The following is a 17197-nucleotide window of genomic DNA, read 5'->3' as shown; positions in this document are numbered from 1 at the left end:
CACTGATGGATCATATTCAGCTGACTGTAGAGCAGCACCCCTGGATTCCTTTTGGCTGAGTAGGTCTCAAGCCAATTTTCCCCAAGCCATGCACAGGGCTGTTGCAAAGACAACATATTTGCAAAGACAATATCAAAAAAGGAATGAGATTTATCACCAGACACTGTGTTTTACAGTCTTCCAAGCTATGGTGGATTGACTCTAGGTGGATGCCAAAGCAGCTGTATCATTCCCCTCCTCAGATGGACAGAAAAAATACAATGAAAAGCTCGTGGATTGGGATAAGGACTGGGAGAGACCATTCACCAGTTACTGTCATTGGCAAAACAGGCTTGACTTGGGGAAAAGTTATCAATCAAATGAGAGTAGGGTAATGAGAAATAAAACAAGTTCTTAAAACATTTGCCACTTCCTTTCCCTTCTTCCAGGACTTAAATTCCCTTCTGCATTCTCTAACTCCTCCCCCGCCACTGGGAACAGGATGATGGGGAATGGGGGTTACGATGAGATCTCTGCTATTCCTTCTTCCTCAGTGAAAGGACTCTTTGCTCTCTTCCCCTTTGCTCTCTTCCAGCACAGGGACCCCTTCATGGGAGACAGTCCTTCATGAATTTGTCCAATGTGAGTCCTTCCCATGGGCCACAGTTCTTCACAGACTACTCTAGCGTGGGACCCCAATGGGGTCACAAGTCCTGCCAGCAAATCTGCTCCACCATGGGCTTCTCTCTTCATAGGTCCACAGGTCCTGTCAGGACCCTGCTACAGTGCAGGTTTCCCATGGGGTCACAGCTTACTTTGGACATCCATCTGCTCCAGTGTGGGGTTCTCCATGGGCTGCAGGTGGATATCTTCTCCACTGTGGACCTTGATGGGCTGCAGAGGGACAGACTGTCTCACCATAGTCTTAACAACGGGCTGCAGGGAACCATGCCATGCAAACCCGCTTTTCCCACTGGAAACTCTGGGAAGTTGAAGGAAGAAAAGCTAAGGGGTGCTGGAGCTGAAGGGTGTTGCAGTGCCAGCTGAGAGTTCAAGGTAGTTGTAAAAGACTTAATGTCTGGAAGACTGTTGTATGAGGAGTTAGTGATGCACAAAATGGGTAATTGAAGTGTACGCCTTCCCCTCCCCACCCTCAATAAATACTTATGGATTCCTTTTATTTGTCCAGTGGCATCAGTAATCATGGAGTCATCAGAGTTATACTTTGACTGAGAGCTGAAATTTGAAATAATAGAAGTGACTTCCCCGCACAAAGATGAAAATATGAATCTGAAAAACTGGTAATACAGCAATGACATAATAGTGTGTGAGTGTGCCTATGTGTGTTTTTTACAATTTTTATGACATTCCTCACATTGAAGAGGTGGGGGACATTAAGGCCCACTGAAAACCAAATGACCCAGAAAACAAATTGTCTTGAACAGGAAGAAGAGTAACTCTGATCAGCATTCCCCAAGGTCTATTATCACTGACCAGAAACCCTGCAATGCAGATTTTTTTTAGCTGAGGAAATACCCTTTGGGCATCTGCTGTCACTGAACTGCATGATTTAGTCTTTAGACTCAAACAGCTCTGAAGGTGACATTTTGTGCCAAACATAGCTGCACAGAAACAATTCTCATGCAGGCTGATTTTCGCTCTGCAGAACCTGAAGCAAGTGGCTATTTCCACTTCAACACTTTGAAATGAATTTTATGCATGGGGGAATACATCCTAGAGAAAACCTGCTGGAATCCTTTGGACTATGAAGCATTACCATAAATGTCGCTGAGAAATGTTTCAAGGAAGATCCTTAGAGATTGCTGTGAATGAGTGCTGTGAATGGCCCTTTTCAGGATGTGTTTGCTAAATGCAGTGTCACAGTTAGGTCTGCTTCATATATGTTGTCATATATATGAAACTAAAACACTGAAGTTTGGTCTAAAACACTGCAACTTACACAATTACTCATCTTAACAATGCACGTTCCTTTGAAATCCTTCTCCCTTTAAATTTGCATTTGTGCTTAGAAAGTGCTTGCTCTTGGTTCCTGGCTTAACAAAATGCCACATGTTATGACAAACAGCTTCCCAAGGGGTCTAGTTTCTTGTGTAACATACAATTAACAACAACATAACATAAAGAGTTTAGAAGTCCAGGTCTTCATTTCCAGTCCTGGTGAATAAACCTTTTCTGTTTCACTTGCATTTGGGAAGCCATCACAACTTCACAGTACAATGATGCCCTGATATTTTCTATTTAAAATTTCTGTGTCTTATATATCAAAATTCCTTACAATCAGGTATTTCAGACATACTAGCCTTTTTTTTTTCATACACTGTATCAACTTCCTGTACCAACTAGAGAATGCCTCCAGCCCGTGTTTAGATGGAAGTGTTAAAATGATAGGAAAAAAAAAAGAAATAAAGGCTGATTACTGAGATGGTAGCAATCCAACAACTCTAATCAAATCTGTGATACTAAACACTGGAGGAGATTTACAGTCTGCAAAAAACACAATGCAAGCAACTTTTTACTAATTTAAATATGAAAGGAAATTTAGCAGACTAAGGGCTTGAATGCTGGCTGCTTTCACACAAATCTACTGAAAATACAGAGCTCAATAACTGGACTCGGTTTAAATGACATAGTTCCTTTTATACATATATCTTAAAAAGCCAAAATCACTTGGGACATAGAGTCAAGCTGCCCATGCAGACATAATGTCTGTTCCAAAGTGTTGAGTACTGATGGTGCGTTCCACCTCATCTCCCCATCCCCCGTAAGCTGGAAATTCTGGAGTCATTTAACTCCACAAACCAATAGTCAAGTCCCAGTCCTATCCCAGGAACCATCAGCCTACCACAGGTCCATCTCCACAATTTCAGAGGAGCATAGAGCCCAAAGGCAGGCAGGAACCCAACTTAAGGATTCAGAGGAAGGAACACCTTGTCCAGACCCCTTCCAGATCTGTCTCAGGAGAATCTTAGCCCCAGTATCAAGGTATGACACAACCACAATGAATCAACACTGGATCAATCACCATTTGAACAGAGGGGTGTAACTACCATGGGGTATGGGACCCGTTACAGGATGCAGGTGAATAGCACAGGATGCATTTTGGAATAATGCAGGACTTAAGGAGGTTTTTTAGAGAGAATTAGGTGATTTCAGGAGGAATAAGTGTGGAAAAATAGAGGGATACAGACACAAAAAGGGTCAGTCACATGTGAATAGTTGGCTGGTCAGTATGCTTGTCTGGCCATGTCCTCTGCTTGATAAACATGGCCTGTTCTCTCTTCTATTTTATATTTTCCTCCTCCATTCTCTTGACCCATTATGCCTTAGCTATGTAGCTTCTTGAGAGAGATTTCAATGCATAATGGTCAACTTGCAGTCAAAATAACATGGTCATCTAGTGATAAAAGCAGGAAAAAGTGTAGTAAGAGAGAATGCACTTTGCTACACATATTGGGAAAAATGGACATGCTTTTAGGAAGCTTTATGGATGTCTGAAACAAGCATAAAATAACTAAGATAAACTCAGAGACGTTGTTACCAGCCTGCTTACACTGTAGTGTGCTCCATCAGCCTCAGATATGTAAGAAAATTCCTTGTCAATCCTGGATCTTATCTATTTTTCCATATTTATATTGGTTTGTCTAACTGAAGTTACTCTCTCTCCTTACATTTTTGCCTCATTTGTCATATTTAGGGTAGCCCTATAGCTTTCTTCACTTTTTGAATTTTGTACATTTCCCATAAAATGATGTATTTTTAACTGGTCATAACAAATAAACCCCCCAAATTTTTTGACATTTGTATGTTTGTTTTGTCTATTTTGTTTTGCTTTCATTTAATAGTGACAATAGTTTTATTATCACTTCTTACATACTTGTAGAAATTGATGTCTTTCTTAGTTTGACTTCTAACTCTTAATGGATGGCAATTGGAGCTCTGATAGGGGGAAGACCTCTAGCAGTGGGCCCATTTCTGACTGTCTACCTCTTTATTTATCCTTACTGTGTCTTTCTTAAATAATCTCTATTGGTAGGAACAGCAAAGCTGGCAGGAAATTGCAATTCTATTTGGTTTATTAGCTATATTCAATTTATCAAATAATCACTGTGACATCTTGTTTGTTTCTTGTTGATGAAGATCAACTATTATTTGATAAACATTTAGGAGAAACCAGCTTTTCTTCAGTGTTTCAGAAACAAAGTAGCATGCACTAGGTTACTAATCAGAATAGTGGAGACAATATTATTGCGTATCTTAAACAGAAGATGATTTATTTAAAATGTGCATGTCTATGCTTTAATTTTAATGGACCGTTTAGTTCTATTAAATTTATTATATACTATATCACTTTGTTATAGTAAACAATTACATTTTCGTTCTGTTTCTAAAAAATTTAAGTTGTTCTACCATTTTAATTAGGCAATCTATCATTATCTTCAAATACCTCCTCAAAAGTATGACTTTGATGCTACTAGGACTATCCCCAAGGATGTATCCAGACTTCACTGCATTGTGTCTCTGTTTCTCCCTTCTTTGTTTTAGAATATGTGACAATGAGACCTTTTGCAACTCATTTTCAGACTTCTGTCTGTGCTCAGTTTATTTCTATTCCTTCTAAACTCTTAAGTCATGGTTCAATAAAATAATTTTTCATATTTCAATAATAATTTCTTATGTTGTGGCCTTATTGGCCTACATTTATACTCTGTCCTACAACGCTGAGTGTTCTTTCTCATTTTACTTGCTTACAGTGGTGATCCAAACAGAGTTTTCCCTTTCCATTCAATAAAATTAATTTTTTCTGTGGTTTCAGACTTCAGCTTTGTAGTATAATCAAACTAATGAATTTGTGTACTTTCAATTTATGCTCTCAATTTTTATTCAATCTCTCAATTTAGAAACAGCTAGATGGGAAGAGTTGCAGAAGAGCCTCATTAAGCAGTGACAGAGAAAAAGTATTAGATGATACTCAGCATTGACAGATGCAAATTGGAGTAGATTTCAGAAACGGTCCTATCCTTAAATATAAAATGGTGGGCTCTGAACTCACCATCAGCATTCAAAGAGAGAGGTGTTAGGAGTTTTAATAAGCACTTTCATGAATACAACAGTGTACACATAAAAGGAAATAGAATGGAGGAAGTGTTTAAGAAAAGGGCAGAGAGTAAAGGAGAAAAATGTCAAACTACTGTACAAAGCAGTAGCATTATCACACCTCGAGTCAGCTCTGGAGTGTCATTTTAAAGAGGATACAGGGGAATGGAGAAGAAACAAAGAAAGGTAGGCTGTATGACTAGAGATACAGCATACGAAGTCCCAATGTGTTGTGCTCCTGCAAGCTAAGAAAGATTACCAAGAAAGTATCATATACACTTTATGTATCAGGGTTAGATGAAAACATGGATAAAACATAAATGTTCATCTAGTGAAAATTTGGGGAATAAAAATTTTAAATAAGACTTAAATATGTATGTGATATGACAAAACCAAACTGATAATTGCTTAATATTTATTTGAAAAGGAACTTCATATGCATCATTAAATCAGCTCAGGACCAGTGATTATTTTCTCTGTGTAGATTGATTGTTAGGGGACAAGAATACTTTGGATGTTCACACACAGGAATTTCTGACCTAGAACAATCATTATAATCAATGCTCAAGGAATAAAAGCCCTTCATTTAATAATATAAGGAATAAAAGCCCTTCATTTGATAATATAAGTCAAAATGACCTATTTACTTTGCTTTATTAATTTCCCTTCATACTGTCTCCTGCTTCATGGCAAAGCACTTGGTAAATTTTAATTTGTTCCTCTTTTTGACTGGAAAAATTAATCAATTTTGGTACCTGGTAGTATTCTTAAAATCCAGAAAGTATTCTTTATAGACTGATTTTGTATGCAAAATGTACTAAGTAATGCTTCCCTAAGTAGAGGAAAAATCAAACTACAGGGCAAATCAATTTCTCCAAATGATCTCTCAGTCAAATCTCTCTCTCAGCTCTTCTCCAGGTAATTTAATAAAATATCAGACACTACCTTGTATTTCCTAGCTTGTAAACTCTCAGTTTCTTTGATCTATCTGTCTCCCTTTCTCTGACCTGTACCTTTATGAAAAAACACTTGGGGAAGGTGATCAGCTCAGCCATTCTTTGTGACTGGATTTTGGGCTGTATTTGTAGGTGTGGAGGTGGTCACTTTCAGTGTTTTGCCTTCAAAATATTTGACTTGTTTCTTTCCACAGCTTCTATGAATGATAGAAACTACAACCAACGCATGACGAAAATGGTTTTTACCTTCACTGCAGAGGATGCCAGATCTGCCATATGGACACAAGCAAACAGCATCTCGATTGGACTTTGGAAAACACGTAGCACCATTTCCACATGGATTTTCATCACAAGTCACAAACTGGCAAAGTTTTCCTGTGTAGAGTTTAGGGCATTCACAATACCAGTTTTCTGCATCGCTGAAAAATTTAAATTAAAAACAAAAAAATATGTATAAGTACCAAAATGCACTTAAAACAAACAGAACAGGTTTTATACTCATTGAAAATCGGTGGCATTTGACTTATAGTTGTAATAGATCTCTTTGTTTTCAGTAGTGCACCTGGCGTTAGGCATGCCAGAATCTTTATTGGTGACTTGACAGGTTCTTTGGTGTTTAATTTTATATTTTAATTTATATTTCCTTTCATGATGAGATATGTGACTTTTCTAATGTCTCAGTAGTTGCTTGTGCTCCATCTTTCATAAAACAGTCAAAACAACTGCTACAGAAAAACAGGTCTTCTATTATGTCTGAAAAAATGAAATCATGAATACAAAAAAAATGAAAGTTACTACTTTACTTTGCAAATGGAAACATCATGTATTACATATAGCTTGTGGCAGCACAGTAGGATGTAAAAAAACCCTGAATTATGTTTACAGTAGTGACTATATTGAAACTGAAACAGAATAAACAGGTAATATCTCTGCTCTCATATAACTTATGTTTTCAGTCATAAAAACAATATTAGAATAGGTAAAAGAATAATATAAGTTCTAATCAGTCTTGAGGGGTGACAAAACAAAAGGCTTAGAAATATGCATATTCTGTTTGTACAAATGATTTTTTTTACAGTATTCAAAGATAACACAGTGACAGATATGGTAGGAAAACCAAAATCAGATAGGAAAAACAGAAGTGTAAGACATTCTCATCTATCATTTATTATAAATATAAATTTATTAAAGGTCTTATTTGGTCTTCTCCTTTTTTTTATGGCCAAAATTAGATAATAGCTAGATAGGTCAGTTCATGTGATTGCTATACATTGTCAGTATTGAACAGAAAGATGTCTGCTTTATACTTGATAAGGTCACATGTGCCTGTGGGTATGAATGCAGAAGACATAATGTGTGTTGTATCAAATCACAGTCGCTGTGGTTTTCCGATAATAGCACAATCATTAGGATGAGCACTAATGAAATATCAAATATATGTGATTCAAAAGCTCTATTATCTGCTTATAATATCCATGCAATCAGATTAAAGGAAATAATCTGAAGCTGAAAGACCTCCTGTATTTTTTAAAAGAGGGAAATAAGTAAGTCTTGTGACAGCCTTTGTTCATAGCAGTTGATTAGTGTGTTCCTAAACTGACCACCCGCAGATCTGGGGAGTGAGGATCTCAGCTGGAGAGTCTACCAGAATGAATCTCATGAATAATGCCCCCAGACACCTTTGCAAAGAAATTGCTATCAGCTGCAATAATAAATTTCTGTGTGTAGCCTGTTCTATTTATAGATCTGCTGCAGACACTGGGAGAGGACTGTAAATGAGATACTGGATTGCTTTCATTTGTGCAGCATCAAAAGTCCTACTTTCAGTAGTTTTAATATCAACATTACAGAATTCAGCTAATTAAAAAAGTAATAATAAACTGCATTCTTCCTGTAAATCTACAGTTGATGGTTATGATCTTTAACACTAGTTATTAAATGTTTCAGTTTGTTTATAGACAAAAAGACAGATCATCACTGCTGACTGCCATAATACACAGACTTTAGTCTTCATCTTTAAAGAACTAATTTTCATACATTCTTCTATTGAGCTCTATATGTAACACCAACCATTTCTTTTTATAGGCTTATTTTTTCTATTATGGAGAAGATTATGGAGAAGATTTCTATTATGGAGAAGGTCTCATAACAAATTATGAGGAGTTTATTGTTAACAAAATGAGCAATATTATAACATTTCACTATTGATGCTATAACAAACAAAGAAGAGTGACTCCTCATGAAGCAAACACTTTTTAAAATGTTCTTCAAAGTAATATAAAGCTTGAAAATATAACAGCTAACCACACTGAAGAAAATATCACAGCCAATTCACAAGAAATAGTATACTGAAATACAATGTCCCAAATTATTCTCTCTCAAAGTTGCCATTGTACTTTGTTAAGGAAAGGACAAGATTACCCATATTCTCCTGAATTAACCTCGGCTGCAAGACACACATAATGCTTGAATGACCAGGAACTTCTCCCAGGTGGATTTCACAATTTTATGCAAACCTGCTATCCTTTATAAGCGCAAGAAGAAAAGGAAAGGGGGTAGCAAATCAAAACATTGGTATCTTTTGCCTATACTGTACGTCTGTGAATGATTCCAAAAAAAGTCGCTGAATAATTACATACGTGAGCTGTAAAAAGTGAATAGTCCATACAAGAAACAAGGAAACAATCAAAATTTTGAGGCTGTGAAATAAGAAACAATTTTGGAGTGTTTTGCTGAAATATGACTATATAAGTGTTTGAGTTTAGATCCAGAGCATGGTTTTTAAGAAAACCTTCTGGTTGTTCCCCGCTGAAATGCCTTGTTTCACTTGTGTCTCAAGAGTACGTGAACTCAGTTTCTTTCAGGTGAATCTGCACCAGAACATTGTCTCACACCTCAGATACTTGAGCTGCTTGGACTGGGCATTCAGTCCCAAATGAGGTCTAGTGTGAGTCAAAACTCCTTGAAACATTAATAATGGTGATGTTGGGTCCTCGGCACTAATTGATTTACGCTGTAAATCCATGCCTATTGAACTACATTACCTACCAATATGGGTGTAGATTTATAAGCCACTAAAAGAAAATCATGCAACCATGGTATGTATTAAATATCAAAAATGGCTCCAGATTTTAAGCTGGAGCACTGACAAACTCCAGAAGTAAATAGACAAAAAATCCCCCTAACTCTCCAGAATCATACAGAGGAAGAGTGACACAAATAGTGAGAGAAAATGGGAGGAGACAAAAATAGTGTAGAAAAGGAGTGGAGAAGAAAAGAACAGTACTTCTAGAGCACCATCACCTCATGTCTCCAGGTTGATGATATGGGAAAAAAAAAGTGTAGGAAAAATGAATTGTTCTCTGACATTCTTATAATCCTCTGAATTGGTAAGGGACACACTTTTCATCACTATTTCCCATGTTAAAATAGCCTTTTGTTCTTTGATTTAGACATTAGATTGGAAAGAAATCAAGAAGAAATATTTGCATGATATAATATTGGTAATTCAATAATACAAATTCTTCTCCTTGAATCAATACTACCTCAGTGACCTGATTTAATAAAATCAAAGTTTTGTATAAGATTGAGAGCTTTGGGATGTCACCACAGGTTTTGATAACTTATTTATTTTAAATATTGCACAGTGCATAAGAGATAGTATCGTAGCACATTAATAATCCAGTTCCAGTTGTATTTAACCACAGTTTTTAACCTTTAAACCAATTCTGTTTTTAAAAGAAAAGATTATAATCCCTCTGTACGATGTGTCACAGACATTATTTGTACTCTAGTGACAACTGCAACAGTGTTGTGGTTGTTCAAAAGAGGGTATAATTTTCTATACACCTGTGTTTTTTCCATCTCTAAAGTGGGAGCACACTGAAAGCACTGTACGTGCCATTTGTGTAGTTGTATGCAAGAGAGCTTCCCTGAAAGGAAGCACACTCAACACCCTTTAATCATGATCTTTAAGGTTCCTTGCAACCCAAAGCATTCTATGATTCTGTGATTCCATGATAGTACTAAACTGAGAATGTCAAAAACTATGTGTCACAATGGGTTCAATATTTAATGACATAGGTTCTTTTAATGCTCTCACTATATGATCTATAATGAAGCTGTGGAAGTTGGAGGGAACTGTTCCTACAGTCAATACATAGTAGATGTAATTCAGTTTATTTTAAAGTTGTTACTATTATTTGTTCCTAGTGCTATTTTGTTTAAAATTACTGTAAAATGAAAGGAGCAACATAGTTTAAATTATCAGTTTAAGTTGAATTACACTTCATTCAAAGATCCATTAAATTGCTCCCCAGAAAACACTAGCATAATGTAAAGACAATTAAGATTTTCCTTCGAAAGCTTTGTGTAATAAACAAATCCACAGAAACTCATTGCAGCCAGAAGGACAACTTTATCTCATGAATAATCTTAAAAATATCAAAGGACAATATATAAAGGAGGTGTTTCTTCCTTGTGCACAGCAGGTGTTTTTTAGTATATAATATAACTGCCAAACTTTCCTTGTATTTTACAGCTCCCAAAAATCAATTTAGCTTTCATGCTGCTTTAGTACTTTCACTCAGGTTTCCTCAATTATGGTATCATCTCTAGATCTGAATGCTTTTGTTGTCTTTACTGTTTTGAATCCTTTTCCACCTTACCTGGAATGATTATTCTGCAAGTTCAGTGATTCACTTTAATAATTTGTTTCAGTGAAAGCATTTTTGTTTTGGTTTTGTGTGACCAAGTTTTGCTGTTGGGGGGTGTGGGCTACAGGAATGGCTCCTCTGAGAAGCTTCCCCCATGTCTGACAGAGTCAATGCCAGCCAGCTCCAGGATGGACCTGCTGCTTATCAAGGCCAAACCCATCAGCAAGTATGGTAGCACCTCTGGGATAACATAGTTAAGAAGTGGAAAAAAAAGCCCTGGCAGCAGCCCATGAAAGAGCAGGATCCTGGCAGGACTTGTGGCCTCATGGAGAGAGGAGCCCACACTGATGCAGGTTTGTTGACAGGACTTGTGGCTCTCTGCTTTGGGACCCACACTGCTCCTGAAGAACTGCAGCCCATGGGAAGGACTCACACAGAGAAGTTCATGGAGGAAACTCTTGCTTACTGATTATCTATTTCAGACCTTCAAAGATGTCATAATTTTCAAGAATTCGGGATGGTTATAATTTATTTTGCAATTAACTGATTCAAATTACTAAGACAATACTAACGTTTTAGGATCATGAAGCCTATTCTGTGGACTTTTATAAACCCTCTTTAGACTCCATTTTCTACTCTGTGAATATGCAGGTGATTCCCCACCACATGAAGGGTACATATTCATTAAAATGTATGATGTATAAGAGCTTCTGCCCTGTAATATGACAATTATGGCCACTTCTGTCACAAGAGGATACACAGTTGTGATATCAAGCACTTCTGGATGCATAACACTTAATGGTGGAGCGTTAAGGATCCCTCAGGAAAAAGTACAGCAAGCAATGGTTGGTGAAAACAATCTACCTGGACAGCAATCCATTCCCTCACCACATCTAGGAGGAGAAATAATGGTCTGTCAAACTGAGTCCATCCCAGTGACTGTAATTAGCTCTGACATCACTCCTTTCCCCAATCTCTTCGGTCTTTCAGTTAAATCTACATTTTCTCCTTCCTCGAGTTGTATGGGAAAAATAATGTCAAACAAATGCATCCTAAATTCAGTTTGTCCTTCAAAAATCTCTTATAATTCCTTATGACAGAAATCTTCCAATTACTCCCAGCATTCCCTAGGGCTCAAAACATCCTTTGATTCAATGTATCTGCAGCAGGACTCACGAACAAAGCAGTGACAGTGAACACTGGTGTGCAGCATGTTGCTTATTGCACTGTTTTATTTAAACATACATTGTATGCTATTACTCATTTCTCTAAGAAATTTAAAGCAATCTTTAAGTACAGAAGCATTCATGACTTCAATGTTAGATGAATTTATAATTTGCAGAACTATGTGACAATAATTTCCAAGATTTCAGTCTCATCACAGAGCAACTGCAGTTTGTTACGCTGGTCATGAGGAGACAGTTAACAACAAAATTGTAGGACAAAATCTGTAATAGTTTGTAAAATAACAGCATTTATCTTAAATATACAACATAATAATGTTGAACTCTAATGGCTATAATCTAAATACACAACTCTCTATCTTGGACAGAGAAAAAAAATGCATGCAAATCTAAATAAAATGAACTCTAAGATATGAATGAAAATAGCAATTTCTAAAAGCTCTATGAAAACCTGACAACATCGTAAGTAAAGAGGTAAACCACAGTTGCTTTGAACTGACAAAATCTTTACCATTCACTTTGGATGCTCCCTTTTCTAACAATTCTGAATGAATGAACGAACTTCATGGAGGAAAATCTGAATGGAACCTTCCTTAGAGAGTCCATCTTTTCATATTATGTCTTCAACTTATTTTTCTCAGTGATTGCCAAAATAAAATTTTTACCTTGCTTCATTTCTTAGTGAAAACATAAAACTGGATGCACAGGAATGGACTCTGCTTTTTGTCTGGACAGTTAATACAGACACAAGGTGGGTTGAGAGCCACAACTGGGACAGAACAGATCCCATGGATAACACTTTTCCATGGAAAGGAATGACTATGAGCCATACAACAATATTTTAACATTAATGAGAAAGACATATCTCTCCACTTTGCCTGTAAATCTTGTACATGGTTTATAATTTTCTAATTCTATTTTTTCTCTATCCATGGCCCTTGGGAGCTTTCTGGTTTTGGTTTTTGTTTTTGTTTGGGTTTTTTTTGGGGGGGAAGATAATATTACTGCTCACTAATTCATGCCTTGAAGCATTTTTAGACAGATATTCTCTGTGTTTGCGAAATGTAGTCCATTGTTTTTTCTGTTTATGCATCACAGCAAATATGATTCTATAACATCAACTAACGTATACTAAAAAATGTCATGATATAAGTAATATATGCACCTCTGATCTAATCAGTAAAAATGGCAGTTCAGGACACTGAACTTTTGCATATTTTCTTGAGAGAGTATTTGAGCTATAACTGAAAGTCATTTGTCTCCAGAAAATATTTTTTTCAAGTTCCTGGTTGAATGATGTTGATGACTATATATACAGCATAGCAGACTGTAGCCTCTCAAACATCAAATCCTAGGAATGCTGTAGGCTGAGTTAATTTCTATTAACACCAGTATCTAAACCTATTATGAAGTTTGAGGTGATATATGAATGACACAAGCAATTGCACTTGGTATATATTCTATAGATTTATTGCTACACAAGATGGTAGGTTAGCCAAAATTCTTTGGATGGCACAGACTAGATAATGTAAGTTTCCTTACCAATGACCAAGATGATTTCTCTGCCACAGAAGGTAATTCACACCTCTGTGCCTTTTCAATCTGTGGTTTCTTTGACTGTTAAGAGTTTTAACTCTAATATAGATAACTCCTAGAGAATTAAATAAGACTCAGGGAAGTTCCCAAATAGCTTTGTACAGTGCTCAGATAAGCACCTCGTCAGTCACATGGTGTGACTGAATTGATAGGTCATGTTTGAAGAACACCGATTTTCAGGAATCACCCCATATATACTGGTACATAAAGTCTAGAACTAAATCTTATCTCAGCCCAACAGTGGTGTTTCATCACTATCCGCTATTGGTTGTTCAACTGATAGCAACAGAATAACAAAAAGTCCAAGGGCAATCAAGAGAGACTTCAGAGCCCTGGAATGATTGGTAGGTAGATCAGGAGTACAGGTAGCAATTTCCTTGATTCTTCTGGTAACAAGGAATAATATTGATAGGAATAGGCAGATCTATCAGGTCAATAAGTGACTCCAAGGTTAGTGTAATAGGAAAAAATGCGGGTTTTTTGACTACGGGATGATGTATTCAACACCTGGTCTACTGACACCTGACAGGATGCACCTACCTCAGAGGGAAAGAGTTCTAGTGGAGAAGCTAACAGGGCTTCTCGACAGAGACTTAAAGTTGCTTGGAAGGTGGAAAATGGCCAAAATCAGTCTGACCAGCAATGAACAATGGGATGGTGTACCAAAATGTGATGAAACAAACACTAATGGGATCCCTCAATCTGCCTCACCAGGTATTGGCTACAATGTACCACACATAAAATGTTTCTACGCCAACGTACACAGCATGAGGAATAAACAAAAGGAGCTCGAAGCTTGGGCCCAGTCCAGAGATTTGACATCACTGGCGTAAGTGAAACCTGGTGGGATGAGTCCTGTCACTGGAGTGCCCTGTTGGATCCTTACAGGGTCTTCAGGAGGGATAGGCAGGGCAGAAGAGGCTGAGGCACTGTATGTAATAGAAGGGTTAGAATGTATAAAGCTCACAACTGGCAATGGCACAGTTGGGAGCCTCTGGGTAAGAATCAAGGGGCAAACAACGTAGATGTCATCTTGGGAGTCTGCTGTAGACTTTCTAGCCAGGACAATGACACTGAAAAATTATTCTTTGAGGAACTAAGGGACACTTTCAAGTCAACTGCCCTTGTCCTTATGGGAGACTTCAACTTGCCAGAAATTAAGTGGGACCATCACACAGCTGGTACAATCTAGGCCAGAAGATTCCTAAAAATCTTGGATGACATTATGGAACAGGTCCTAAGGGAGCCAACTCAGAAAGATGCCCTTGTTGACCTGCTGCTTGTCGACAGAGCGGATCTTGTAAACAAAATGGAGATTGTTGGCTGTCTTGGCCACATCATGAAGAGATTGAGTTTAAAATCTCTGTTGACAGGAAGAAAAATACCAGCAAAACCTCAACTCTGGACATGGTAGAGCAGACTTCAATCCTCCCATGGCTTCCCAGGCTGCTCAGGCAATTAGTAAGGTCCCCTGGGAAAATTTTCTTGCAGGTGCTGGAGCATCACCTCCATGTGCAGGAGCAGGCAATTCCCAAAAGTCAGAAGTCAAGCAGGCAAGAGAGATGGCTGGCTTGGCTGAGTAGGGATCTTCTCTTGCAAATAAGGCAAAAAAAGGAAGGTGTATGCCCAGTGGAAGCAAGGTCAAGGGACATGGGAAGAATATAGAGATGCTGCTTGCAACTCATGGGAGAAAATTTGTGTCGTCAAAGGTCAGCTGGAGTTGAAGCTGGTCAGAAATGTGGGGGACAATAAAAAGAGCTTTTTCAATTATGTTAATGGCAATAGGCAGTATAGAAATATCATTGACCAGTTACAGGATGAGGATGGTCACCTCCCAAACAGGGACAGAGGCAAGGCAGAGGTGTTTAATGCTTTCTTTGCCTTTGTCTTCAACAAAGATGACAGACCAAGGGGGTGTCAATGCCCTGAGCTGAAAGACCATGACAGTGAGAATGATCAACTCCCAGTTGACCCTGAACTTGTGCAGGATCTGCTGCCCCAGCTGGATCCTGACAAATCTATGGAACCTGATGGGATTCATCCCAGAATCCTCAAAGATCTGGCTGAGGTCATCGCAAAACCTCTCTCAATGATTTTTGAGTGGTCTTGGGAATCTGGAGAGGTCCCAGCTGACTGAATCTCTTCTCTGTGGTGACCAGTGACATGACCTGAGGGAAAAACTTGAAGTTGTGTCAGGGGAGGTTTGGATTGGATATTAGAAAAAGGTTCTTCTCCCAGAGGGTAGTTGGGCACTGGAACAGGTTCCCCAGGGAAGTGGTCACAGCACCAAGCCTGACGGAGTTCAAGAAGCATTCGAATGATACTCTCAGGCACATGGTGTGACACTTGGGCATGGTCCTGTGCAGGGCTAAGAGTTGGATTTGATGATCCTTGTGGTTCCCTTCCAACTCAGCATATATTGTGATTCTGTGATTCTGTGATGTATTTAGTTACACTGTAAGCATGGAATGTGTGGTGCTGAAATGCAGAGAAGGAAAAAAAACAAACCTAAGCATCTCAGATCTTTGTGGTTCTTAGAACAAGAATAGTAAAAACTAGACTCCATCAGGAATTGCAATCTTCTGCTGAATGTAGTATGAATAATTCCCACAGAAACAAAATAGCTTTTTTTTTTTAATTCAAAACCAAAACATCTCTTAAAGCTTCTGGGTGTCTATCCTCTGTCTCTCTTCCCGTCTCTTTGAGATTCACTTACTTCCCCAGGTAGGTCAGTTATTTTCTTCTACTGTCAGGAAAAAGAGAGCAAAAGAAAACCACAACACTGTTTTCTTGTGCATCCTTATTGTGGGGTACCACTAGCTCTCTGAAGGAGTAAGAAACTCCTACACTAGAGGACTTCTGTTTAAACATTAACTGAAGTGTAGGAGGTTAAGGAAAACTTTATAGATTCCTTATCTGAACATCTGCATTTAATTCAGACTAAGTTATTTCTTTAAATGACATCAAAGGTAGGTCACAAAAGCTGAAACCAAAAAGAAGCTAGAAATTTAAGTGTATTTGAAGGACCAAACCTTGACCTCTCTGCCACAGTTTCATCCTACTACAAAATAAAGGTAGCGTGTAGGAGACTGCACAAAGCTTTTGTGAAGACTAATTGCTTAAGCTTTCACAACTAATTGAACATGAGAAGGGCAAAAGAAGTACTGAGAACTAGAACTACCAACAACATTGACTGAAGTCAAAAGCCAGCAATCACTATGTGCTTTTAATTTTTTTACAATATGTTCTTTATCAATAGATTGAGTTGTTCTATCTTGTATTTTGACCTTTTACTTTGATTGCTGCCTCAGCTCTGAATTTCACATGTTCCTGGATGATGGCTATGATTTATAGAGGATATAAAATGCCCTAAAACCTGTAAAATCAAATACTATAAAAGTGAGTGTTGGCAATTTTCACATGTGCAAGAACTGTAACTGTTAGAGTTGACCCATTGCTGAGAATTAGCGTAGTTGGGTGACACACTGGAATAAACTGATCCAAAGTGCAATAGAAAAAGCCTGATTCACAGCTGATCTTTGTAATTGGTACAAAAGGCCATTTGTGTACCACTTTCTCAAACAGACCTAACTTTAAATGTTAAGAGATTAGTCTCTCTCTAGTTTGTAATCAAGATGTCAGATAAGTCAAGTTATCAGATTCATTTGCAGCAAAAGGTAAACGACTATCTTGAAAAAGTAAATTGCAGGAG

General features: G+C 37.8%; 1 protein-coding gene across 1 annotated transcript in view; it reads right to left on the bottom strand.

Moving 5' to 3' along the window:
• EYS (eyes shut homolog) overlaps nucleotides 1-17197 on the bottom strand; it is a 766416-nt gene that overhangs the window by 53987 nt on the left and 695232 nt on the right. Inside the window, 1 exon segment of the mRNA XM_018077885.2 lies at nucleotides 6297-6469. Coding sequence (XP_017933374.2) covers nucleotides 6297-6469 — 173 coding nt within the window.

This window comes from Manacus vitellinus, unplaced genomic scaffold (genome assembly GCF_001715985.3).
Source record: "Manacus vitellinus isolate BGI_N305 unplaced genomic scaffold, ASM171598v3 scaffold_4_pilon, whole genome shotgun sequence".
Classification (NCBI taxonomy): domain Eukaryota; kingdom Metazoa; phylum Chordata; class Aves; order Passeriformes; family Pipridae; genus Manacus; species Manacus vitellinus.
Note: the sequence above shows the minus strand (reverse complement) of the source record. Positions and strands in the feature narration are given on the sequence as shown.